Source organism: Mobula hypostoma, chromosome 28 (genome assembly GCF_963921235.1).
Source record: "Mobula hypostoma chromosome 28, sMobHyp1.1, whole genome shotgun sequence".
Lineage (NCBI taxonomy): Eukaryota > Metazoa > Chordata > Chondrichthyes > Myliobatiformes > Myliobatidae > Mobula > Mobula hypostoma.
In genome coordinates, this window is record NC_086124.1 from 27,548,458 (window position 1) to 27,575,412 (window position 26,955).

The 26,955-nt window shown below is 48.5% G+C and overlaps 1 protein-coding gene across 2 annotated transcripts in view; it reads right to left on the bottom strand.

The window, feature by feature from the left end:
* Positions 1–348: 348 nt before the first annotated feature.
* Positions 349–26,955, bottom strand: part of LOC134338887 (uncharacterized) — a 64,992-nt gene continuing 38,385 nt past the window's right edge. For both annotated transcript variants that reach the window (XM_063035050.1, XM_063035051.1), the window contains 6 exons: positions 18,267–18,383; positions 11,908–11,944; positions 11,124–11,191; positions 8,235–8,287; positions 6,061–6,406; positions 349–2,758 (listed from right to left, as the gene is read on the bottom strand). In XM_063035050.1, coding sequence (XP_062891120.1) covers positions 6,098–6,406; positions 8,235–8,287; positions 11,124–11,191; positions 11,908–11,944; positions 18,267–18,383 — 584 coding nt within the window. In that variant the 3' untranslated portion in view covers positions 349–2,758; positions 6,061–6,097. The remainder of the gene's footprint in view (positions 2,759–6,060; positions 6,407–8,234; positions 8,288–11,123; positions 11,192–11,907; positions 11,945–18,266; positions 18,384–26,955) is intronic.

Here is a 26,955-nt window from a genome sequence, read left to right on the forward strand (position 1 = left end):
CTTTTTCTCCCTCTGTTCCTCTGAATATACCCCTTGCCCATCCTCTGGGTCCAACCCCCCCCCCGTCTTTCTTTCCGGACCTCCTGTCCCATGACCCTCTCCTATCCCTTTTGCCTATCACCTGTCCAGCTCTTGGCTCCATCCCTCCCCCTCCTGTCTTCTATCATTTTGGATCTCCCCCTCCCCCTCCAACTTTCAAATCCCTTACTCACTCTTCCTTCAGTTAGTCCTGACGAAGGGTCTCGGCCTGAAACGTCGACTGCACCTCTTCCTAGAGATGCTGCCTGGCCTGCTGCGTTCACCAGCAACTTTTATGTGTGTTGCTTGAATTTCCAGCATCTGCAGAATTCCTGTTGTTAGTATTCCTCTGGGGTCAGTTTTCAAAATAAAGTACATGCAGTTACACACAGTACACCTACCACACAGTCTCAAAATAATATCAGCACAGGTCCCTGACTGTCATGGCTTGAAGGCTGTTGGTGCAAGGGATGTCGTCCTGGAGCCATGTTCCTGCAAGAACAAGCACGCAGCAGTTCCTCATCTCCCACAGCTGAAGGCAATCCAGCTTGTCTTCCGGGAAGCGAGCGCATGAGAGCAGAATCAATGGGAGACCGAGGCCACACGGCTCCCTCTCTGTCAGTCACCCCACTGAGCCGATGAACCGGACTTGCAGAAGTTTGTAGTGTCACCAGGCTCTTGCGATCACAAGAAAAACTGTATGAGAAGTGTTTGCCAGTCCCTGACCCAGTATGGATTCCTCTGCTCTCCCCCACACCGCCTCTGGTGTCCCCTCTCCCGGGCAGCTGCAACAAGCGACACCGTGGCAACAACTGAGATGGTGCAGCTCCCTGCCGTAGGTCTCGCCAGTGAACCGGACGTAGAGAGTACTCTGCATTGCCAGTGTCCACCAGAGCCTCGTGATCACAATGAAAATGGCTAAACAATCTTTAGCGCCGTTTGTTGGAGCGCGCAACACCTCGGCACAACAATGGTACACAATAACTCCAGGCGGCAACACGGTATGCAGCTCCACCGCTAACAAGCAACTCAATACTGGGGTAGACGTGGAATATTGGATGTTGCTAATATCCAGCAGTGTTGCAATTTTAAAAAAAAGAACAGACGTAAAGGGTGAGTAATCACACCTTTGATTCGACCCAGAGAGGCCGCTGCGCCCGCGTGCGCTGCCATCTTACCTGTAAGACGCAGTGAAATGTGTCAACTGCAGCAAGTCAAAACAGGGTTGTGCTGGGCCATGCTTCTGGCGCCAAGATAACACGCCCGCAACTCACTAACATTAGCCTGTACATTATTGGAACATGGGAGGAAACCGTAGCACCCAGAGGAAACCCTCGCGATCACGGGGAGAACGAACAGACTCCTTACGGGCATCAGCGGGAGTTGGAGCCCGCTTGGTGATTGCCGCTGCTGTAAAGCGTCACGTGAGCCTCTAGGCGAAGGCTCGCACGGTCACAGAAGAGGAGAAGGTGTAAATTCCAACCGCACGCACACACTCGCACAGTGTCACAAGGGTCGTGGGCAGGAGAACAACAGCTTAAGATTGGTTAATACTTTATTAAAAATTCTTGGATATAATACACAAAAAGGATTTATAAGAAATGCCATTCTCCCGGTACGACACCGGGGAACCTGGCTGAGACAAAGTTGTGTAGGGTATTTACATTCTTGTTTATTTGAGGCACTTGGCCTCGGTCACTGCTGAGGTTGCTGCCTATCCGGGGAGGGTGGAGGGAAAGTTGCAGGACTCGGACCCAGTGACGTCTCTCCAAACGTGGGCGCCAAGTGACTCTGAGGAGAGCCGGCTGGGGGTGGTGTCTTTCTGTGCCTGCTGACCTTCGGCTTCCTGCTGGGAGGGTCGGGAGGCGGCACAGCGCTGCAGCAGGGGTGGTGAGGGAATGCTACATTCTGGGAGGGGCGGTGAGGGGAGTGCTACATTCTGGGAGGGGCGGTGGGGGGACACCGCACCCTGGGAGGGTCGGGAGGCGGCACAGCGCCGCAGCAGGGGTGGTGAGGGAGTGCTACATTCTGGTAGGGGCGGTGAGGGGAGTGCTACATTCTGGGAGGGGCAGTGGGGGGACACCGCACCCTGGGAGGGGCAGGGAGGGTGCGCCACATCGTAGGAGGGCATCCACAGGTCTAGACGGCGGAAGGTGGAGGGCGCTGCCCGGGCTGACTGCCTGCCCCTTTTCCGAGGATACGCCCGTGCCCGGCTGTCCTTGGAGAGGGAGCACGCGGTTGTAGCGGGCACACTGGGGGATTTCCGTGAGCGGTGGTCTCCCTGTGGTCTAGACTGTTTTATAGACGGTAGTGACCATATAGTAACTACTGTCTTGTAAATATTGGTTATCTTGTGTCTGTGTGTTGTAAGTAAACTTTTATAGTTTTGATACAAAAACAGGGGTGGTGAGGGAGCACCACACTACTGGTGGCATGCTCCCAAGGGAGCACCATCCTGTGGGAGGTTTGGACCTCAGGGAGCACAACACAGTGGGGAAGGCAGTTTTGGATGGAGTCTCAGGACATCCTAATATTTTGGAAGGTGGACACTGAGGCCCCATCTCCCCTCTCAGGTGCCATGTGCAAGGAATTTGGCAGGCAGGCAAATGGGTGAACTCTCCCCAGCGATCTTAAGGACCGTTATTTATCCCTGAACCAACATCAGTAAAAGAGATCATTCATCAGACTGTGGGGAAATTATACCGAAAATGCTGGAAGCACCCGTCTGGTTGGGCAGCATCTGTGGAGAGAGGATCGAGTTAATGGTTTGTGAGAGCTACAGAGCTATCAGAGTAATAAATTGCAGACAGAATAAAACTCTACGTGTGCATGAAAACATGAACGCACAAAATTAGCCGTTCAGCCCCTCGAAGCTGTTCTGTTTAACGAGGCTGGGCTGATCTGGTTGGAGGCTTTCCTCTGCTTTTCTATCTCCCTCAGAGTAACCTTCCAAACCCTCACTTCAAAGTTCAAAGTAAATTTATTCTTAAGGTACATACACGTCACCATCTACTACCCTGGAATTCATTTTCTTGTGGGCATTCACAGGAGAGCAAAGAAATGCAATAAGAATTGGTGAAAAGCTACACACGAAGACTGACAAGCAACCACAATGTGCAAAAAAACCAAACAAACTGCAATTACAAATACTAAAACGCTGAGAGCAGAAAAATACTTAATCTACACCTAGTGGCCACTTCATTCAGTACCTCCTGTACCTGATAAAGTTGTCACTGAGTGTACATTCATGGTCTTCTGCTGCTGTAGCCCATCCACTTCAAGGTTTGACATGTTGTGCGTTCAGAGATGCTCTTCTGCACATCACTGTTGTAACGTGTGGTTATTTGAGTTACTGTCGTTTTCCTGTTAGCTTTGACCTCGCTCATTAACTAGACGTTTTTGCCCACTGGATTTCTTTTTTTTTTTGTTATTCACACCATTCTCTGTAAACCCTGGAGACTGTTTGCTTGAAAATCCCAGGATATCAGTTCCTGAGATACTCAAACCATCCCATCTGGCACCAATAATCATTCCACAGTCAAAGTCACTTGGATCACATTTCTTCCCCATTCTGATGTTTAGTCTGATCAATAACTGAACTTCTTGACCATGTCTGCAAGCTTTTATGCATCGAGTTACTGCCACATAATTAGCTGATTAAGTAATTTGCATTAACGAGCAGGTGTACCTAATAAAGTGGCCACTGAGTGTATGTCACACTGAGATTCATTTACTTGCAGGCATTCAGAGCAGGACAAAGAAATAATCAGTGAAGATCTGCACACAAAGATTGACAAACAGGCAAAATGTGTGGAAAAAAAGACAAACTGCAAATACAAAAATTAATAATACATAAATTATACAGAGAACATGAAAATATTCAAATATCTGATTATTATGAAATTTAGAATGACGGCTTTCACTGACCTTGGAGGAAGACAGTTCCAAAGATGCACAAACTTGTGAGTGAAAAAGTTATTTCCTGTCTCAAATTCCCCCTTATTTTCCAACGGAAGCCCCTCGTTCTCCCCCAAGTGGGAACTGGAGTTCCAAGATCAATTCCTCCTCCTGGGCAGGAGGTGGCAGCAGAGACCAACAACTCCAGGCACATGGGCCCGTGAGGCTAGGGGCAGCTCGCACAGAGTCTCTCCTGTGGCTCACAGTGAATAGAACACAATCTGGTACTCCCTGTGTCTGCAGACGCCAGGGAACGCTATGTCTACTGACTCAACCCAGGGACCCTCTGTAAACGCTGACACACTCCAAGAGAACCAGTGCAGAAACTGACATACTCCTCTGTAAATACTGAGCCCCTTACAGGGACACCCGTAAGCACTGAGAAACTCCCCGTGACTCTTTGTAAACTACTGACACATTCTCCCTGTAAATAATGACTCATTCTCAGGACCCCTGTGAATACTGACACACTCCATTATGTGCCGTGTCTAATGATGTAGGCGATCTCGGTCTTTCCATGACTATGATTGTTCTTAGCAAATTTTTCTACAGAAGTTGTTTGCCATCGCCTCCTTCACGGCAGTGTCTTTACAAGACGGGTGACCCCAGTCATTATCAATATTCTTCAGAGATTGTCTGCCTGGTGTGCAGTCACAAAACCAAGACCCTATATAAATACAGACACAGTCCTCTATAAATACTGAGACAGTCCAGGAACCCCTTATAGTTACCGACTCATTACCAGGGAACCCTGTAAATAATTACCCAATCTACAGAGACCACCTCAAACCGTGTAAATACAGACAAACTCCTGGTGAACACTTGTAAATACTGACACACTCCCCGGGACCCCCTGTAAATACTGACACACTCCCTGGGACCCCCTGTAAATACAGACACACTCCCCGGGACCCCCTGTAAATACTGACACACTCCCTGGGACCCCTGTAAATACAGACACACTCCCCAGGACCCCCTGTAAATACAGACACACTCCCCGGGACCTCCTGTAAATACTGACACACTCCCCAGGACCCCCTGTAAATACTGACACACTCCTGGTGAACACTTGTAAATACTGGGACACTCTGCAAATACTGACACACTCCCTGGGACCCCCTGTAAATACTGACACACTCCTCGGGACCCCTGTAAATACTGACACACTCCCCGAGACCCCCTGTATATACTGACACACTCCCCGAGACCCCCTGTATATACCGACACACTCCCCGGGACCCCCTGTAAATACTGACACACTCCCCAGGACACTCTGTAAATACTGACACACTCCCTGGGACCCCCTGTAAATACAGAGACACTCCCCGGGACCCCCTGTGAATACTGACACACTCCCTGGGACCCCCTGTAAATACTGACACACTCCCCGGGACCCCCTGTAAATACTGACACACTCCCCAGGACACTCTGTAAATACTGACACACTCCCTGGGACCCCCTGTAAATACAGAGACACTCCCCGGGACCCCCTGTGAATACTGACACACTCCCCGGGACCCCCTGTAAATACTGATACACTCCCCAGGACACTCTGTAAATACTGACACACTCCCTGGGACCCCCTGTAAATACAGAGACACTCCCCGGGACCCCCCTGTGAATACTGACACACTCCCCGGGACCCCCTGTAAATACTGACACACTCCCCAGGACCCCCTGTAAATACTGACACACTCCCCGGGACCCCCTGTAAATACAGACACACTCCCCGGGACCCCCTGGAAATACCGACACACTGCCCGGGACCCCCTGTAAATACTGACACACTCCCCAGGACACTCTGTAAATACTGACACACTCCCCGGGACCCCCTGTAAATACAGAGACACTCCCCGGGACCCCCTGTGAATACTGACACACTCCCCGGGACCCCCTGTGAATACTGACACACTCCCCGGGACCCCCTGTAAATACTGACACACTCCCCGGGACCCCCTGTAAATACTGACACACTTCCCGGGATCCCCTGTAAATACGGACACACTTCCCAGGACACTCTGTAAATACTGGCACACTGCCCGGGACACAGGAGTTTGCCTCAGATGCCGTGTGCTGGTAACTCACCCAAGTGCAGGTCTGCAGTGCGTGCTGCTGTCTGTTGCTACTGGGCTTTAAGGGTCTCTTTGTTGGCGTAGTCCTGCCCACAGATTTTCCCCTCCCGTCTCCCCAGGCGCACAGAGGCGTACAGGTCCGATGACCCGAGGTCGAGGAGCTCGCTGTTCGATGTGGGTGACAAGGTGCTGCTCTGGGTGCTACCCTTCCGAGAATCCAAGGTCCCGTCCACCGCCTGCTGCTCCTCGTGTCCGCGCGTTAACATGTTCAAGATGTCGGTGTATTGTGTCCTGCTTAGCTTACGACCCTGCTGGTCTCGTGACGCGGGGAGTTCGAGCTTGGCATAGCAGATCTGTCTCTGAGCGAGAGAGAGAGGAAAGTACATAACGCACTCAACCCTCTCCACACCGTCCCATCACACACTCCCAGGGTCAGGCACAGAGTGAAGCTCCCTCCACACTATCCCATCACACACTCCCGGGGTCAGACACAGAGTGTATCTCCCTCCACACCGTCCCATCACACACTCCCGGGGTCTGACACAGAGTGAAGCTCCCTCCACACCGTCCCATCACACACTCCCGGGGTCGGACACAGAGTGAAGCTCCCTCCACACCGTCCCATCACACACTCCTGGGGTCGGACACAGAGTGAAGCTCCCTCCACACCGTCCCATCACACACTCCCGGGGTCGGACACAGAGTGAAGCTCCCTCCACACCGTCCCATCACACACTCCCGGGGTCAGACACTGAGTGAAGCTCCCTCCACACCGTCCCATCACACACTCCCAGGGTCAGACACAGAGTGAAACTCCCTCCACTCCGTCCCATCACACACTCCCAGGTCAAGGACTTATCTGGAAGGAAACTTCTCCCCCTCCCAAAAAAAACTGCGGGCTCTCACGGTCAATAGTGATGGGATCTTGCTCGCAGTGGCTTTGGAAGGTCCCGAGATTTGGAGGGGACCCACTCCGCCTCGTGTCGGGACGAGGGATGGACCAGTGACAGAGTTACCACGACTTCATTGTGCTGAGTTCCTCTCCACAGGTGAAGAGAATGTGGTGTAGGTTCAACAGCAAGAACCATGCCCCCACCCATTCCTGATACTCTTGGTGTCAGGGTCGCACCCCACCTCCCGACCCGTCACCGTCAAATACTGTGACAACTTCACAGCTGATTCCCTTGGTTAGGATCAACTCGGGGGGGGGGTGGTTTCTGCTCTCCCACAGCCGGGGGATCAAGGGGGCAGGCACTGTGTAAACTCTTGTGGTGTGGCCAAGAGCTTGCAGCGAAAGCCTCCGGCTTCCTGTCTGAGCAGTTTGTCGTCCATGACATCCTCTGTCGCTATCACTTTTGATCTCGTTCATGGGACAGAGAGCAAGAACACAAGATGTAGGAGCAGAAGTAGGCCATTCAGCCCATCAAGTCTGCTCTGCCACCCCATCATGGCTGATTTATTACGCCTCTCTTCATAACCTTTGAAGCCCTCACTAATCATGAACCTTTCAACCTCCACTTTAAGTATACCGAATGACTTGGCCTCCACAGCCGTCTGTGGAAATGAATTCCACAGATTCCCCACCTTCTGGCTGAAGAAATTCCTGCTCATCCCTGTTCTAAGGGGATGTCCTTCTATTCTGAGGCTGTGCCCTCTGGTCCTAGACTCCCCCACTATAGGATACATCCTCTCCATGTTCACTCTATCTAGGCCTTTCATTATTTGATCGGTGTCAGTGAGATCCTCCCTCGTTCTTCTGAACTCCAGCGAGTATAGGCTCAGAGCCGACAAACGCTCCTCATACGTTAACCCTTTCATTCCAGGAATTTACTCTCGTGTAGCTTGTCTGAACCTTCACCAATGCCAGCACGTCCTTTCGTAGACAAGTGGCCTGAAACTGCTCATAAAGACCCTGGTAGTAGGGGGTGAGGGGGCTCGCCATCTCACCAGGGGTGATGACAGTGGGTGGGGCTCCTGGAGAAAATCAACTCTCTTCTCCCGACTGTCCCTGGATAGAGGGAACTGAGGGGTGGTCACACTATCAGAGGATACTGCCTTGCTCACCTCCCTGTTGGACAGTCAGTGGTGAAGGAGGGGACATCTGCCGTTGTGATCCAGACAAAGGGAATTAAAAAGAAAACATTGCGAGTGTCCTATACTTGAACACTTAATCGCCTTTAGACCAACCTTGCGTTCTCTGTCCTTTCCCATGGAGTGTGAAGTGGTAGCTCTCTCCATTCCTGCGGAGAGAATGCATCCATCATCATAACTGATTCCCGTACTGCGACTATCTCAGTTTGAGATGGGCAGGCTGAGCCGGGGTGAGGCCCGTCCGGCAAGATCGAGGGCGAGGGAAGACCCGAGGTTTGATCAATCTAAGTGCCAGGACGATTTGGAAAGGTCAGGTACGGGCTGAAACGTGGCTGCAGGATCCAGGCCCAGAGCGCGTCAAAGCAACGGGGCCCAGATCCCGGAGCGAGGATGACTTTGGCCGATTTAAACGCTGGGCCGGTTTGAAAATTTAGGGTGTTGTGACCAGAGGGAAGAGACGGGCCAGTTCTGCTCGCTGCTCCATGCATTTACTTGGCTCTGCACTGAACTGAAGGTCAGGCTGTGGCCTGGTCTGGGCTGCATGTCTGAGGACTCACTTCCATTCTGAATACTATTTGTTCACTTTTATTGTTTGCACAATTTTTTTTCCTGCACATTGAGTGTTTGATGGTCTTTCTTTAAATGGGTTATTGTTGGTTTCTTTGTTTTGTCTGTAAGGAGACGAATTTCAAGATTGTATAATAAATGTTCTCTCAAGAGTTGCTACATCAGATAATAGAAATAAAATAAAATAACTATGAGAATATTATAAACTATCTATCATGGTGTGTGTCCCTGTTTTTGTAATATTATATGATATAAACATAGTATCCTTTAAGCTGCGCAGTAACTGAAATGCTCCCGCGCACATAGCCTTCGTTGCTGCACAGCCAGAATTAGATGCACATAAAAAAAGTTTACGAAAGGTGAAAGATTTCCTTTGTTGTACTGTATTTCAATCTACTCTTCAATTAATAAATAAAATCAAAGGTATGCGATTTTCCAATTTTCATTCTAAATATTCATGGAATGCAAATTACAAAAAAAAACACACCTGAAGTGCCACACAGTTTTCAGGCCGTGTAAAAATTTCCTGCTCCATGCAGCTGTAGAAAAACGTTAGAGGGGCTTGTTGGATATTAGGACCCCCACCATCCAGGCCAAAGTTCAAAGTAAAGTTATTCTGAAAATACATCTGTCACCAGATATGATCCTGAGATTCATTTTGTTATGGGCATTCACAGTAGAACAACGAAATACAATAGGACCAATTAAAGACTGCACACAAAGACTGACAAACAACCAATGTGCAAAACACAAACTGCACAAATTCAATAAGTGAATGAATAGATAGATAGATAGATAGACAGACTGATAGACAGACAGATAGACAGACTGATAGACAGACAGATAGACACGGATAGACAAATAGACAGACAGATAGATAAACACAGATAGAGAAATAGACAGATAGATAGACAGACAGATAGCTATATGGATAGATAGATAGATAGACATAGATAGACATAGATAGACAAATAGACAGATAGGCAGACAGATAGATAGACACGGATAGACAAATAGACAGACAGATAGGCAGACAGACAGATAGACAGACTGATAGACAGACAGATAGACAGACAGATAGATAGACACGGATAGACAAATAGTCAGACAGATAGGCAGACAGACAGATAGATAGACAGATAGATAAACACAGATAGAGAAATAGACAGATAGATAGACAGACAGATAGCTATATGGATAGATAGATAGACATAGACAAATAGACAGACAGATGGATAGATAGATGGATACTATAGGTAGGTAGATAGACGAATAGACAGATACAGTATATAGATAAACACACAAATAATTAATGAGTTGTCAAACCTTGAAGGTGAGTGTGTAGGTTGTGGAACTGGTTCAGTGTTGATGTGAGTGAAGTTATCCACACTGGTGAAAGGAAGCCCATGCTCTCCTCTTGTTACTGCCCTCGGGAAGGAGGTACAGGAGCCTCAGGTCCCCCTCACCAGGTTCAGGAACAGTTATTACCCTTCAACCTTCAGGCTCCTGAACCAGTGTGGATACCTTTTATTTGTTAGGTGATTGCACAATACAACTGTAGTGGTTTGAGTTTATATTAAATGGAATTTTGTAAAAAAAAAGTTTTGGTCGTTGTAACGAATCAGTGCATTTTGCTGGGTCATTCGATGTACATGTGACAAATAAAGCTAATCTCTCTTTATGGGACACATCGAAGCTGCAAGACCGTAAGAGAAGTGTGTGAGTTAACTTTGGGCTGGACTACATCATGAAACAAAGAGTCAATTAAATTCTCCAACTGTGCCCACGTCACAGCAAGTTCGGCTCCACAAGTGGGATTCCCTGGTGGCCGACCATTTTAATTCCTATCCCCATTCCCGTTCCAACATGTCGGTCCACGGCCTCCCCTTTTGCCATGGTGAGGCCACTCTCAGGGTGGAGGAGCAGCACCTCTTATTCCATCTGGGTAGCTTCCAACCTGACAGCAGGAACATCGATTTCTCCTTCCAGTAATTTTTTTCCCTTTCCCTTTGCTTCTTCTTCCATTCCCAACTCAGGCTTTTTACCCCTCTCTTTCTCTGCCTGTCATCTCCTCCTTCTTTCTCCCTCATCGTCCCCTCTCCTCTCCTTCCTCTCCAGCTCTTTACTTTCCTCCCCACCTGGCTTCACCTATCACCCTCCAGCTAGTCCTCCCTCCCTCCCCCTACCTTTCTGTTCTGGCGTCTTCCCCCTTCCTTTCCAGTCGTGAAGATGGGTCTCGGCCCGAAACGTTGGCTGTTTATTCATTCCACAGCCACTGCCTGACCTGCTGAGTTCCTCCAGCATTTCGTGTGTGTGCTGCGTCTAGGCTTTGCTCTCAGGGTCTGGAGAGTCACGGTGGGGAAGATGAGGGAGTGGAAGTGCTTTGTCGACGGGGTAAGGGGTTCCAGAGTTGCTTACCTGTGTAAAAGTAGTTGATGTTTCCATATACTGGGTTGTCCTCCACCTCTTCGGGCTTGAAGCTAAAACTATTAACAAGAAAACTGAGTGGCCAAGCAAGACGAAGTCAACGACTTGCCTTTCCTACTTGTGCATTAAATCTCTCCCCCTTACAGCCCCCGGACCGACTCCAGCCAACCATCCCATCCCCTCCTGCAGCCCTTGAATATAAAAGCAAGGATGTCATGCTGAGGCCTTGTAAGGCACTGGCCAGGTTGCACTTAGAGTACAGGGCCCCTTATCGACGAAAGGATGTGCTGGCATCGGAGAGGGTCTGGAGGAGATTGATCCTGGGAATGAAAGGGTTAACAGATGAGGAGCATTGACGGCTCTAGGCCCGTACTTGCTGGAGTTTAGGGAAAAACGAGGAGGTGATCTCATTGAATCCTACTGAATATTGAAAGGCCTAGAGAGGGTGGACGTGGAGAGGATGTTTCCTATAGTGGGAGAGTCTGGGATCAGAGGGCACAGCCTCAGACTGGACGGACGTCCCTTTGGAACAGAGATGAGGGCGGCGGGTGATCTGGTTTCCTCCCACAGGCGTTACGGGTTTGGGTTGGGATGATGCTGGAAGGGTGGCGACACTTGGGGCTGCCCCCTGGATTGTGTTAGTCATCAATGCAAAAACAACACATTTCCCTGTGACAAATAAACCTTTATCTCTTATCTTTCTTTATCTGAGCACCTCAGACGGTGTGAATTAATTCATAAATATGGTCACTTGATTACAAAGTGTGGAACTTACCTTCTCCGGAAATGAGGGAGGAACTTGCTCGAGTTACCTGGAAGAAAGATTCAAGATTCAGGATTGTGTAATGGCATTTCCAGTACACAGGAGTAAAGACGAACAAAATAACAGTGAAACCCAATTTATACTTCTACGTCAAATGTACGCCGTAGGTACCGCGTACTCTACACTGTAGGGTGACGTGCACCTCCCCAAAAATGTAACTCATGCATTGCAGCAACGCAGACTGCAATAACTGTGATTGGTCTGCTTGGTAGCATCGCATTTCCTCCTACGCATTCCAGTTGCTTTCCTCCATCAGTCTGTACACTGATGCGAAATAAGTGGTTGGAGACGACGAACCAAATCGTCAAATCTACCTGCCGACATCGGAAAATATTTGAAATGCATTTCCTCGTTCATGTCTCCCACGAAGAAACTCAACACAGTGGCATAGAAACCCCACCGCCAACTAGCGTTTTGGCGGTGAACTGCAGAGCGACGCAGACACAACTATGCACGCTCGCTACTGCGTAGGGCTACGCAAAAGTATAAGTCAGGCCCACAGCGTAGCCCGTACGCACAGGTATAAATCAGCCTTCACTCTGATGTAACACAAAGAAAACTACAATAAGATGCGCCACCCCGTGGTAGCACAGTGGTTAGCACAACGGTTTACAGTACAGGTGACCAGGGTTCAATTCCCACTGCTGCCTGTAAGGAGTTTGTATGTTCTCACCGTGACCATGTGGGTTTCCTCCAGTTGCTCTGGTTTCCTAGGTTAATTGGTCTTTGTAAACTGTCCCGATATTGCTCAAAGGCCTATTCTACAACGTATCTCAATAAATAAATTTAAAATAATTTAAATAAATAAATAAAATTGGTCCAACCAAACAGAGTTCACTGCCAAGAAGGCCCACCAGTGCCTTTACTTCCTGAGAAAGCTAAAGAAATTTGGTCTGTCCCCTAAAACCCTCACTAACCCTCACCGGAAGAAGCTGCAGAAGATCATGAACACAGCCCAGCACATCACACAAACCAATCTTCCGTCCTTGGACTCACTTTACACCACACGCTGTCGGAGCAGTGCTGCCAGGATAATCAAGGACACGACCCACCCAGCCAACACACTTTTCGTCCCTCTTCCCTCCGGGAGAAGGCTCAGGAGCTTGAAGACTTGTACGGCCAGATTTGGGAACAGCTTCTTTCCAACTGTGATAAGACTGCTGAACGGATCCTGACCCGGATCTGGGCCGTACCCTCCAAATATCCAGACCTGCCTCTCGGTTTTTTTGCACTACCTTACTTTCCACTTTTCTATTTTCTATTTATGATTTATGATTTAAATATTTACTATCGATTTGTACTCCAGGGAGCGCGAAACGCAGAATCAAGTATTGCTGTGATGATTGTACATTCTAGTATTGATTGTTTGGCGACAATAAGGTATAAAGTATAAAGTAAAAAAGATATGGAACACAATAATAGTAAAAACAAAAAATATTAGTACATAAGGTAGCTTTCTTTATTTAGTGATAGAGTGCGGAGAAGGGACTGCTGACCCTTCGAGTCGAGCCAGCAACCCTTGACTATCTGATTCAACCTAACCCAATCACGGGACAATTTACAATGACCAGTTAACCTGCCCTCTACGCCTTTGGACTCTGAGGGGGATCCAGAGAGAGCCCCTCTGCCGGGATGCTGGAGGCCTCGAGCAGTGCACAGACACAAAATGGCGGAGGAACTCAGCGGGTAAGGCAGCATCTCCGGAGGGGAATAAACAGCCGACGTTTAGGGCCGAGACCCTTCACCAGGACGAGAGAGGAAGCGGGACGAGAGCAGGTGGAAGGGAAGGGGCCCAGGTAGGTGAGAGCAGGTGAGGTGGGGGGGGATGTGACCAGGTAAGGTGAGGGGAGGAAGTAAGAAGCTGGCAGATGACAGGTGGCTGAAGAAGAAGGAATCTAATTGGAGAGGACAATGGACCATGGAAGGAAGGGAAGGAGATGGGGCACCAGAGGGAGGTGATGGGCAGGTAAGGGGCAGGGGTAAGGGGATTTTAGCCTGAGGGTGGTGAATATGTGGAGTTTATTGCCATGGACAGCTGTGGAGGCCAAATCATTGGGTATATTTAAAGCAGAGGCTGATAGGTTCCTGATTAGTAAAGGTGTCAAAGAAGGTAGAAGAAGAGAGGGAAAATAAATCAGCCATCATGGAATAGCAGAGCAGACTCAATGGGCTGAATGGCCCTTTTCTGCTCCTATGTTTTATGGTCTATGGAAACTTAAAGGATTCTACAACTCATGTTCTCAGTATTATTTATTTATTTTCACAATTTGACCTCTTCTGCACATCAGTCATTTATGTATATGTCCTTTTGTAAAATCTAACGTATTTCTTTATTTTTCTGTGAATGACTGCAAGAAAATGAATATCAAGGTAGTATATGATAATATATACGTACTTTAATATAAATGTTTTTCTTTGACTTTGACCTCCCCTTCCTGCCCTCCACACTCCGTGCAAGAAAACGTCATAAATCTCCACTAGCCTGTCTTTCCCCTCACCTTCAACCACTGCCCTCTTGGAACTTCACGTTTCGACCCTGGGGAAAAAGAGCCTGACTGTCTACACTCTCCAGGCCTCGCATAGTTCTCTACACTTCTGTCAGGTCTCCGACACTCCGGGTAGAACAACCAACGGTGGGCCAATTTCCCTCTTCAGACCGAAGACAAGGCGGCAAGCTTGCCTTCACAGTCCAGGCACTCGAAGCAAAAGTTAGGATGTCATGTTGAAACTTTTCTTTCTTAACCAGAGATGTTACGTCAAAGTTGTATAAAAGGTTGGTCTGGCTTAATTGGGAGTGTTGTGTGCAGTTTTAGTCACCTACCTACAGGAAAGAAAAAAAAGATGAAAAGAGAAAATTCACAAGGTCGTTGCTGGGACTCGAGGACCTGAGTTATAGGGAAAGGTTGAATAGGTTAGGATTTTATTCCCTGGGACACAGAAGATTGAGGGGGTTGGGCTTATCGTGGAACAAACTCTAGAGATATTCTGTTGGACGTGTCCTGACTGAGTGCACAATGGCCCGGTGCAGCAATCTGAATGTACAGGAATGTACAAAGGTGCAGAGCGTCGCGGGTTCAGCCCAATCCACCTTCTCACAAAAACGTGAACCGTGTCCGGTTTATTATCCCTCTCAACGTCACTGTACTGCTTTCTCCCTGAACCATCGATGCCTTTGCTAATCAGGAACCTAACAACCTCCGCTTTAAATATACCCAACGACCCGGCCTCCACAGCCGACTGTGGCAAAGAATTAGTCAAGGAACTAGTTAAAGAAATTCTACCTTATATCCCAACCTGTAACCCTAGACATATCACGCCACAGAAAGCAGGATCTCCCAGTGGCCACACATTTTAATTCCACATCCCATTCCCATTCTGATATGTCTATCCACGGCCTCCTCTACTGTAAAGATGAAGCCACACTCAGATTGGAGGAACAACACCCTATATTCCGTCTGGGTAGCCTCCAACCTGATGGCATGAACATTGACTTCTTAAACTTCCGCTAATGCCCCACCTCCCCCTCGTACCCCATCCGTTATTTATTTATATACACACATTCTTTTTCTCTCTCTCCTTTTTCTTCCTCTGTCCCTCTGACTATACCCCTTGCCCATCCTCAGGGCTTCCCCCCGACCCTTTTCTTTCTCCCTGGGCCTCCTGTCCCATGATCCCCTCATATCCCTTTTGCCAATCACCTGTCCAGCTCTTGGCTCTATCCCTCCCCCTCCTGTCTTCTCCTATCATTTTGGATCTCCCCCTCCCCCTCCCACTTCCAAATCTCTTACTAGCTCTTCCTTCAGTTAGTCCTGACGAAGAGTCTCAGCCCGAAACGTCAACTGTACCTCTTCCTAGAGATGCTGCCTGGTCTGCTGTGTTCACCAGCAACTTTTATGTGTGTTACAGCAATACTCTGACCACTTTGCTCTACAATTGACTTTGATAATAAATTTACTCTCACTTTTTCACCTTGATATTGGCCGATTGATAACCGATTGATTTGCGTAATCAATCATCAAATCACAGTGTGGTAACACAGTATTAACAGCCAATGAAATCTACACATTCATCCTCGTGTGCAGTGTCATATGACATGGGCGATCATGGTCTTTCCAAGCCTACAATTGCTCCTGGCAAATTTTTCTACAGAAGTGGTTTGCCATTGTCTTCTTCTGGGCAGTGTCTTTACAAGATGGGTGACCCCAGCCATTACCAATATTCTTCAGAGATTGTCTACCTGGAGTTAGTGGTCGCATAACCAGGACTTGTGATATGCACTGGCTGCTCATACAACCATCGCCACCTGGTCCCATGGCTTCACGTGACCCTGATCTGGGGTGGGGGTGGTGCTACACCCTACCCAGGGGTGAGGGAAGAAGCACCTTACACCTCCTTTGGTAGAGATGTATCTCCTCCCCGAAACCTGCCTATTGTACTAGGGAACTATATGTACGTCTCGTTCAAGATGGAACACAATCATAGGAACAGGATATTCTGTTGTAGTGCCAAGCAAACTCTGCTATACAGTACCGAGGTGGTGATTAGGGTTGTACTGTCTGGTTCAAGAACTGAATGGTTGAAGGGAAGTACGTTGCCATTGGTTCATTATCAGGGTTGTCGAGCACCTCCGCTCCATCTGCCAAAGCAGAATTTCCTGGTGGCCAACCATTTTAACTCCTGTCCCCATTCCTGCTCCAACCTGTCGGCCCATGGCCTCCTCTTGTGGCGAGAAGAGGCCATCCTCAAGGTGGAGGAGCAACACCTTATATTCTGTCTGATGGCATGAACGTCGATTTCTCCTTCCAGTAATTCTTTCTGCCTCCTGCTTCCCTCAGCTTCTATTCCTCACTCTGGCCTCTCACCTCTTCTCCTCACCTGCCTATCACCTCCCCTGGGTGCCCTCCTCCTTCCCTTTCCCCTCTGGTCCACTCTCCTCTCCGATCAGATTCCTTCCCCTCCAGCCCTTTACCTTTCCCACCCACCTGGCTTCACCTGTCACCTTATCGCAAGTCCTCCTTCCCTCCCCCCCCCACCTTTATCTTCTGGCATCTTCCCCCTTCCTTTCCAGTCCTGCAGAAGGGTCACGGCCTGAAATGACAACAGTTTATTCATTTCCATAGATGCTGCCTGACCTGTTGAGTTCCTCCAGCACTTTGTGTGTGTGTGTGTGTGTGTGTGTGTGTGTGTGTTGCTCTGGATTTCCAGCATCTGCAGAATCTCCCGAGTTTTTGGTTTATTCCTGAGACGCAGTGAAAAATCTTGCACACTGTTCGTTCAGATCAGAACATTACACAGTGGATTGAGGTAGAACGAGGCAAAACAATAACAGAATGCAGAATAAAGCGCAACAGCTAGAGAAAACCATAGGTGTAAGATCATAACGATGTGAATTTTGGGGTCGAGTTTTATTGTACGAGAGGTCTATTGAAGTGTGATGGCAGTGGGTTACAGGCTGGCATCTAGTCCAGGGGTTTGGGAGGTTTATATACAGAATAACAGATTCCTGGGAGTGCAACATAGAAACATAGAAAATAGGTGCAGGAGTAGGCCATTCGGCCCTTCGAGCCTGCACCGTCATTCAGTACGATCATGGCTGATCATCCAACTCAGAACCCCGCCCCAGCCTTCCCTCCATACCCCCTGACCCCCGTAGCCACAAGGGCCATATCTAACTCCCTCTTAAATATAGCCAATGAACTGGCCTCAACTGTTTCCTGTGGCAGAGAATTCCACAGATTCACCACTCTCTGTGTGAAGAAGTTTTTCCTCATCTCGGTCCTAAAAGGCTTCCCCTTTATCCTCAAACTGTGACCCCTCGTTCTGGACTTCCCCAACATCGGGAACAATCTTCCTGCATCTAGCCTGTCCAATCCCTTTAGGATTTTATACGTTTCAATAAAATCCCCCCTCAATCTTCTAAATTCCAACGAGTATAAGCCTAGTTCATCCAGTCTTTCATCATATGAAAGTCCTGCCATCCCAGGAATCAATCTGGTGAACCTTCTTTGTACTCCCTCTATGGCAAGAATGTCTTTCCTCAGATTAAGGGCTCCTGTACTTCCCGTCTGTTGGCAGCAGCGAGAAGAGAGCGTGGTCTGGGTGGTGGGGGTCCTTGATGACGGATGCTGCTGTCTTGCGGCAGTGCTCCTAGCAGATGAGCTCAATAGTGGGGAGGGCTTTTTCGACGATGGACCGAGAAGACTCTGCCCTCTGCTGTCTCAGGGAGAAACCCTTCCCGACAGGCTTGTTTGAACCAAGGGGGATAACTTCACTCAACCTCACCTGTCCCCCGTCACTCCAAGTGCACTTACCTCGTTTGTAACTCTGTGCGTAGCAGACGATGTTGCAGGACAGCGAGACCAGGAGCAGGACGCCAGTGGCTCCACAGATGACCCACATGAGGGAACTACAGCACAGGTCCTGAAGGCCTGAAAGTGACCCAAGCAGAATCACGTTCATTATCAACTTCAAATTCAGCTTGATGTCTATCAACATTCAACCGTGCACATGTTTACTGCCAAACGAAACGTTCCTCTAAGACAAAGGTGCACAACACAGTACGTATAACTCACATACACTAACCACAAAGTAATATCACCGTAAATAGATTAACAATCAATAGTTCAAGGTTCAAAGTACATATATGCCACCTTATACAACCCTGAGATTAACTTTGTGTGGGTATACTCAACAAATCTGCAGAATAATAAGTATAACAGAATCAATGAGAGACTGTCAGTTAGAGTATTCAACCAAAGTGCAGAAGACAACAAACTGTGCAAATACAAAAAAGAAGAAATAATAATAATAAACAAATAACCAATAAATATTGAGATCATGAGGCGAAGAGTCCTTGAAAGTGAGTCTATAGGTTGTGGGAACATTTCGGTGATGGGGCAAGTGAAGTTGAGTGAAGTTAAAGCAACACACACAAAATGCTGGTGAACGCAGCAGGCCAGGCAGCATCTATAGGAAGAGGTACAGTTGACGTTTCGGGTCGAGACCCTTCAAACGTCGACTGTACTTCTTCCCGTAGATGCTGCCTGGCCTGCTGCGTTCACCAGCATTTTGTGTGTGTTGCTTGAATTTCCAGCATCTGCAGATCTTCTCGTGTCTGAGTGAACTTAACCCCTTTGGTTCAAACCGCTAAAATCTATTCCAGAAGACTGACATTTAGCGTAAGGTGCATCTATGACACAAGTTAAAAAGCAACCAGTCTAATGCTACTGGCGCTTCATGAGTGATGAGGCTCGGGTGCTGGCTGGGAGTCCAGTCAGCTCACGGCCCGAGGGAAGAAGCTGTTTCCCATCCTAACAGTCCTTGCCCTAATGCTGTGGTACCTCCTGCCTGGTGGTAGCTGGCCAAAGAGATAATGGGATGGATGGGAGGGATCCCTGACAACACTAAGGGCCCTGTGTATGCAGCGATCCTGATAAATATCTTGGATGGCTGGAAGAGAGGCTCGGTGATCCTGTCAGCAGTCCACGCAATCCTTTGTCACTGATTTACGTGACTTGTTGCTTTATGGGAACAGACCAGTCCGAAGGCAAAAAAAACTATAATTTACAAAATGAATAAATAGTGCAAAAAGACGGATAATAGAACGTTCCAGTACATTACAGGCCCTTCGGCCCACAATGTTGTGCCAACCTTTTCACCTACTCTACGATCAATCTAACCCTTCCCTTCCACATAGCCCTCCATTTTTGGATCGCTCATGTGAATATCTAAGAGTTTCTTAAACATCCCTAATGTATCTGCCTCTACCACCCCAGGCAGGGCGTTCCATGCACTCACCGTGCTCCGTGTAAAGAGCCTACCACTGACATCCACTCTGTACTTTCCTCCAATCACCGGAAAATTATGCCTCCTGGTATCAGCCATTCCAGCCCCGGGGAAAATGTACTGGGCTGTCAACTCAACCAATGCCTCTTATCATCTTGTCACCTCGCATCCTCCTTCACTCCAAAGAGAAAAGCCATAGCTCGCTCAACCCATCCTTATAAGACATGTTCTGTAATCCAGGCAGCATCCTGGCAAACCTCCTCTGCAACCCCTCTGAGATCCTTCCTACAATGAGGAGTTTAACCCAGACAGGTGTGAGGTGGTTCATTTTGGCAGGTCAAATATGATGGCAGAATATAGCATTAATGGCAAGACTCTTGGCAGTGTGGAGGATCAGAGGGATCTTGGGGTCCGAGTCCATAGGACACTCAAAGCTACTACACAGGTTGACTCTGTGGTTAAGAAGACGTACGATGCATTGGCCTTCATCAATCGTGGGATTGAGTTTAAGAGCCGAGAGGTAATGTTGCAGCTATATAGGGCCCTGGACAGACCCCACTTGGAGTACTGTGCTCAATTCTGGTCGCTTCACTACAGGAAGGACGTGGAAACCATAGAAAGGGTGCAGAGGAGATTTACAAGGATGTTGCCTGGATTGGGGAGCATGCCTTATGAGAATAGGTTGAATGAACTCGGCCTTTTCTCCTTGGAACGACGGAGGATGAGAGGTGACCTGATAGAGGTGTATGAGATGATGAGAGCTATTGATCGTGTGGATAGTCAGAGGCTTTTTCCCAGGGCTGAAATGGCTAGCACGAGAGGGCATAGTTTTAAGGTACTTGGGACTAGGTACAGAGGAGATGTCAGGGGTAGGTTTTTTACGCAGAGAGTGGTGAGTGCGTGGAATGGGCTGCCAGCGACGGTGGTGGAGGCGGATAGGATAGGAACTTTTAAGAAACTCCTGGTTAGGGACATTGAGTTTACAAAAATAGAAGGCTATGGGTAAAGCCTAGGTAATTTCTAAGGTAAGGACATGTTCGGCACAGCTTTGTGGGCCGAAGGGCCTGTATTGTGCTGTAGGTTTTCTGTTTCTATGAGGGGACCAGAACTGAACACAAGACCCCAAGTGTGGTCTGAACAGGGTTTTATAGAGCTGAAACCTTACCTCGAAGCTCTTGAACTCAACCCTGAAGGCCAACACACTAAACCCCTTCTTAACCATTCTGTTAAATTGTGCTGTTCAAAGATAGAAAACACATGGGTGTTGGGGTGGAGATACGTCTCTACCAAAGGAGGTGTAAGGTACTATGTAGCACCTGCTTAGCCCCCCGATCAGGGTCATGTGAAGTCACGGGAGCAGGTGGTGGATGGTCGTGTGAGCAGCCGGTGCAGATCACAAGTCCTGGTTGTGCGACCATTGACACCAGGCAGACAATCTCTGAAGAGTATTGATCACGGCTGGGGTCACCCGTCTTGTAAAGACGCTGCCCAGAAGAAGATAATGGCAAACCGCTTCTGTAGAAGAATTTGCGAAGAACAAACATGGCCATGGAAGGACCATGATCGCCCACATCATACAACACGGAACATGATGCTGATGTGTAAACACAGGAAATTCTGCAGACGCAGGAAATCTGGAGCAACACACACACAGATTGCTGGAGGAACTCAGCAGGTCGGGCAGCATCTACGGAGAGGAAAGAATAGGTGACATTTTGGACCCTTCATCAGGACTGGACAAGAAGTAGGCAGAAGCCAGAATAAGAAGGTGGGGGGGGGGAGGAGGGGAAAGAGTAGAAGGTGATAGGTAAGAGCAGGTGAGGGGGGAGGGATGGGGCAGTGTTCATGGTAGAATGGACTGTTCAGAAATCTAATGGTGGAGGGGGAGAAGTTGTTCCTGAATCATTGAACGTGGGGCTTCAGGGGTCTCTGTGTCTCCTTCCTGATGGTAACAATGGGAAGAGATGGTGAGATGGTGAGAGTTCCTCGTTATGGAAGCCACCTTCTCTTGAAGATCTTCTCAAAGGTGGAGAGGGTTGTGCCCGCGATGGGGCTGGCTGAGTCAACAATGATCTGCACCTTCTCGTAATCCTGAGTACTGGAGGCTTCATACAAGACAGTGATGTGACCAGTCAGAGAGCTCTCCACTGTATGTCCCGGAAATGCTTGAAGAAATAACAAGCAGGATAGACAAGGGATGTTGAGTACTTGTATTTTTCAGAAGGTCCTGGGTTAGGCTTTGTGTGTGAGTGTGTGTGTCTGAATGTGTGTGATGTGTGTGTGTGTGTGTGTGAGTGTGTGTCTGAATGTGTGTGATGTGTGTGTGTGTGTCTGAATGTGTGTGATGTGTGTGTGTGTGCGTGTGTGTCTGAGTGTGTGTGATGTGTGTGTGTGTGTCTGAGTGTGTGTGATGTGTGTGATGTGTGTGTGTGTGTGTCTGAATGTGTGTGATGTGTGTGATGTGTGTGTGCGTGTGTGTGTGTCTGAGTGTGTGTGTGTGTGTGTGTGTGTGTGTGTCTGTGTGTGTGTGTGTGTGTGATGTGTGTGTGTGATGTGTGTGTGTGTGTCTGAGTGTGTGTGTGTGTGTGTGTGTGTGTCTGTGTGTGTGTGTGTGTGTGTGTGTGTCCACTGGAGGTTGGAGGCCAGGCCGGGTAAGGCCTGTCCTGGGGTTGGATTGTCTGTGTGCGTGAGTGGGTGGGAAGGAGGACCAGGGCCCATTTTGTTGTTGTTCTGTGAATGTGTGGCACACTCTGTTGGCGCTGGAATGTGTGGCAACACCTTATAGCCTAGAGCGAAGATTGTCTGCCTGGCATCAGTGGGCGCATCGCCAGGACTTGTGATCTGCACCAGCTGCTCATATGACCATCCACCACCTGCTCCCATGGCTTCACGTGACCCTGACCAGGGGGCTAAGCAGGTACTACACCTTGCCCAAGGGTGACCTGCAGGCTAGCGGAGCGAAGGAGCTCCTGTCACCTCTATTGGCAGAGACGTATCTCCACCCCGCCACCCCGCTAGTTTAGTATCATCCACAAGCTCCTACTTTTCACTAATTCAGCAGCAATGGCAATGTTATTCTCTCTGCACTCCCACCAATCCTCTATGACTGTAAGACCCAAAGACATTGAAGAGGAACCAGGCCATTCGGCCCATCTAGTCAAAGGTGTACTGCCCAGTAGGGTAATTGGTCACATGGGTGCAATTGGGCGGTGGGGGCTCGATGTGCTGGAAGGGTCAGTTTCCATGTTGTGTCTGTCAATGAGACCCTCCGCCGGTCAGGGGCGACCATGGATGTTGCGTTTTTCCTGTCTCGATAAGCAAGCCAAGTCAGTACGATGTGGAGAGCAAGCTTTGCCCGAGTAGCAAGCTCCCTGTCTCCCCGCATCTGATGAACCCAAAGGAAGGGCAGAGACTGGCACAGCGTTGCAGGAGTTGCCAGTCAGCGTTGAACTCAACGTAGGACTGCCGCAGGGACTGCAGCTCCAGATTTTTCACTCTAGATTTATTTCTGATGCCTTCCCTGTGAGCGGGTTTAGCTGCAAGGCAGCGGAGGTTTGAGATCAGAGTTTTCCTTCTCCCAGGTGAGCTGCCAACCACGGCTGACGAGCCCCATCTGCCCGAAGCGACTGGTTTTAAGGCGCCAGTAACCCGCCTTGCCCCTTCTCCGGTCGGTAGAGACGGTTCCACCAGTGGAAACAGTTCGGCCGTTGTGTCTCGAGTGATGGTAATAGTAATTCCAAAGTTCAAAGTTCAAAGTAAATTTATTATCAAAGTACATATATGTCACGATATACTACCCTGAGATTCGTTTTTGTGGCATTCTCAATGACTCCAGGAAACATAACAGAATCAATGAAAGACCACACCAACTTGGACGTTCAACTATAAACTACCTTGACATTCATTTCCTTGCAGGTATTCACAGAAGAACAAAGAAATAAATGAAAAAAAAGCCTCACACAAAGACAGCCAAACAACCAATGTGCAAAAGCAGACAAACTTTTTTGTGCAAATACAAAAAAAAAACCTAATGATAATAAATAAATGTTACTGAGAGCATGGGTCTTTGAAAAGGAGCCCATAAGTTGTGGAATCAAAGGTTCAAAGGTCAAATTTAATGTCAGAGAAATGTATACAATATACATCCTGGAATGCTTTTTCTTCGCAAACATCCACGAAAACAGAGAAGTGCCCCAAAGAATGAACGACAGTTAAACGTGGTGTTACGTACCCCGTAACTGGGTTGCCAAACCAGCAGAAATGGATCACTCAGTTGGAGTCTGGAGTACTAGAACTAAGAAAGTTTTATTAAAGAAACAAGAATTAAGCACAGAATTAAGATAACAGCATCAATCAAGCTCTATCGTTGTCTAGGGGTAAATGACCAAATTTCAAAGTGACTCAAAGTTCAGTCCAGTTTAGTAGTTCAGTTCGCAGTAATCGTTGCCATGGGGATGGACAAGGTGGGGGAAGAGAGAGAGAACAGGAACAACTGATCACTCAGAACGGCTTCACTCACAGACCGGCGAGATGACTCACAAGCAGCTTTTGGGCAGGTCCTTGGTGATGTCACCTGAGGTCACCGACTGTGACCCCTCCTCCAGATGCGGTCGATCCTCTGCAGTGAACCCGGCACCCAGGCAAGGGCGGACACACACCGGGTTCCCGCTGATCGTACCTTTTCACCCTGGCCGTTGTCTGGTACCTCCCACCGACTCGTGAGAAGCGCACCGCTTCCAGGGTCTCGTTACCTCGGGTGGCGTGTGTGTGTCCTGCCTTAGCGAACCGGTCCCTTTTTATCCCCCTGCTGGGGTATCGCCTGTCCATCACCTCAAACAGTTCAAGGTTCAAAGGGGGGAGCCGCTCCAGACAGCTCTCTCTCCCCCGTCCCTTCATTACACATCTCCAGACGCTGCTCCATTGTTCCTTATCTCTCCTTCCCCTGAGGGCAGGTGGCAGACCACTTGCTGATGTCACTGATGCTAACCCAGGCCAGCAAACATCTTAATTTTATGTGTATTCTCGTCACAGTGGGAACACCAAAGTCCCTCCCCGTGCATAAGCAACAATCCCCCTCCCCCGCCAGCAAAAAAACATGTATTGGTACCATCACCGAGCCCAAGCATGTGCCAAACAATGGCAAAGACACAGACCAAAGTTACCCCAAAGGCTTCGCATCTCATCTGACATCTGACAAACCACAGGTTCTCTCTCTCCCTGGGAGGGAGGTGTCCCCCATTTTCACAGTGAGCCGGAGACATAACAACAACCCGCTGTTTGCGATGTTAAAAGTCCGTTTTGTTGCTTTTTTTCGAGCTCTGTGTCGGAAGATTGCATTCAGTGTTAAGTTATCCACGCTAGTTCAGGAGCCTGAAGTTTGAAGGTCCAGGAAGTCTAGGATGGTTAGAGAGAACTTCTCTCCCCCTCCGAAGGGGTGTGGAATCTGGAACAGTCTGCCTGAAGGGGCAGTGGAGGTAGAGGCTCTCCCAGTGTTCAGAATGAACCATTGAATTACCAAGGTGTAGAAAGCTGTGGGCCATGCGCTGGCCAAATGGGATCGGTGTAGATGGGTTGGCGTGGGCGTCAGAACCAGGGTCGGTTTCTTACCACTGACGTGTGTTGTGAACTTTGTCGTTTCATGAGGAAAGGATGGTGCAATACTTAAAAGTTTCTATTACAATTGGAATATGCACAGAGTGACCTCATTGTCAGTTACATCTGTATACCTGCTCGTTAATGCAAATATTTAATCAGCCAATCATGTGGCAGCAACTCATGCAGACATAAGACCGTAAGACGCATGAGCAGAACTAGTCCATTCAGCCCATCAAATTTCTTCTGCTGTTCCATCATGACTGATTATTTTCCTTCTCAACCTCATTCTACCCCCTCCCCTGGTAACCTTTCACACCCTTATAATCAAGAACCTATCAACCTCCGCTTTAAATATACCCACTGACTTGGCCTCTTCAGCCATCTGTGCAATGAATTCCACAGATTCACCACCCTCTGGCTAAAGAAATTCCTCCTCACCTCTTTTCTAAATAGACACCCCTCTTATATGAGGCTGTGCCCTCTGGTCCTAGACTCCCCCACTATTGGAAACATCCTCTCTACATCCATTCTATCCAGACCTTTCAATATTCAATAAGTTTCAAATAAGTTTTTCCCCTCAATCCTTGAAACTCCAGTGAGTACAGGCCCAGGGCCATCAAACACGCCACATACATTAACCCTTTCATTCCTGGAATCATTCTCGTGATCCTCCTCTGAACCCTCTCTAATGTCAACACATCTTTTCTTAGATAAAGGGCCCAAAAGCTCACCATACCCCAAGTTTAGTCTGACCAGAGTCTTTAAAGCCACAACATTAAATCCTTGCTCTTATATTCTAGTCCTTTCAAAATGGATGCTAACATTGCATTTGCACTCCTCACCACCAACTCAACCTGCAAATTAACCCACAGGGAATCCTGCACGAGGACTCTCAAGTCCCTTTGCACCTCTGATTTTTAATTTTCTTCCTGTCTACCCCTTCATTCGTTTGACCAAAGTGCATGACCATCCATTTCCTGACACTGTATTCCATTTGCCACTTCTTTGTCCACTCTCCGAATCTGTCTAAGTCCTTCTGGAGACTCACTGTGTCCTCAGCACTAGATCCCCCTCCACCTACCTTCGCATTGTCGGCAAACTTGGCCACAAAGCCATCAATTCAGTCATCCAAATCATTGACATATGAGGTGAAAAGAAGGGGTCCCAACACCGACCCCTGTGGAACAACACTAGTCACCGGCAGCCAACTCGAACAGGCCCCCTTTATTCTCATTCTTCGCCTCTTCAGCCAATCTTCTATCCAAACTAGCACCTTCCCTGTAATACCATGTGCCTCATGTGCAGTACCTTGTCAAAGGCCTTTCTGAAAATCCAAATGCAGAACATCCACTCTCTTTTGTCTGTTATTTCCTCTCTTCAGCCCCACTGTTTGCCTCCTGGCAGTCAGCCAAGCTTCTATCCAGAGCAGGGGGGCATAGGTTAAGGTGAAAGGTGAACTATTTTAGGGTATGCGGAAGGAGAACTTTTTCACTCAGAGGATGGTGAGTAGGGTTGCCAATTGTCCCGTATTAGCCGGGACATCCCGTATATTGGGCTAATGGTTTGTCCCATACCGGACCGCCCTTGTCCCGTATTTCCCCCACTAAGGTAGAGCGTTCC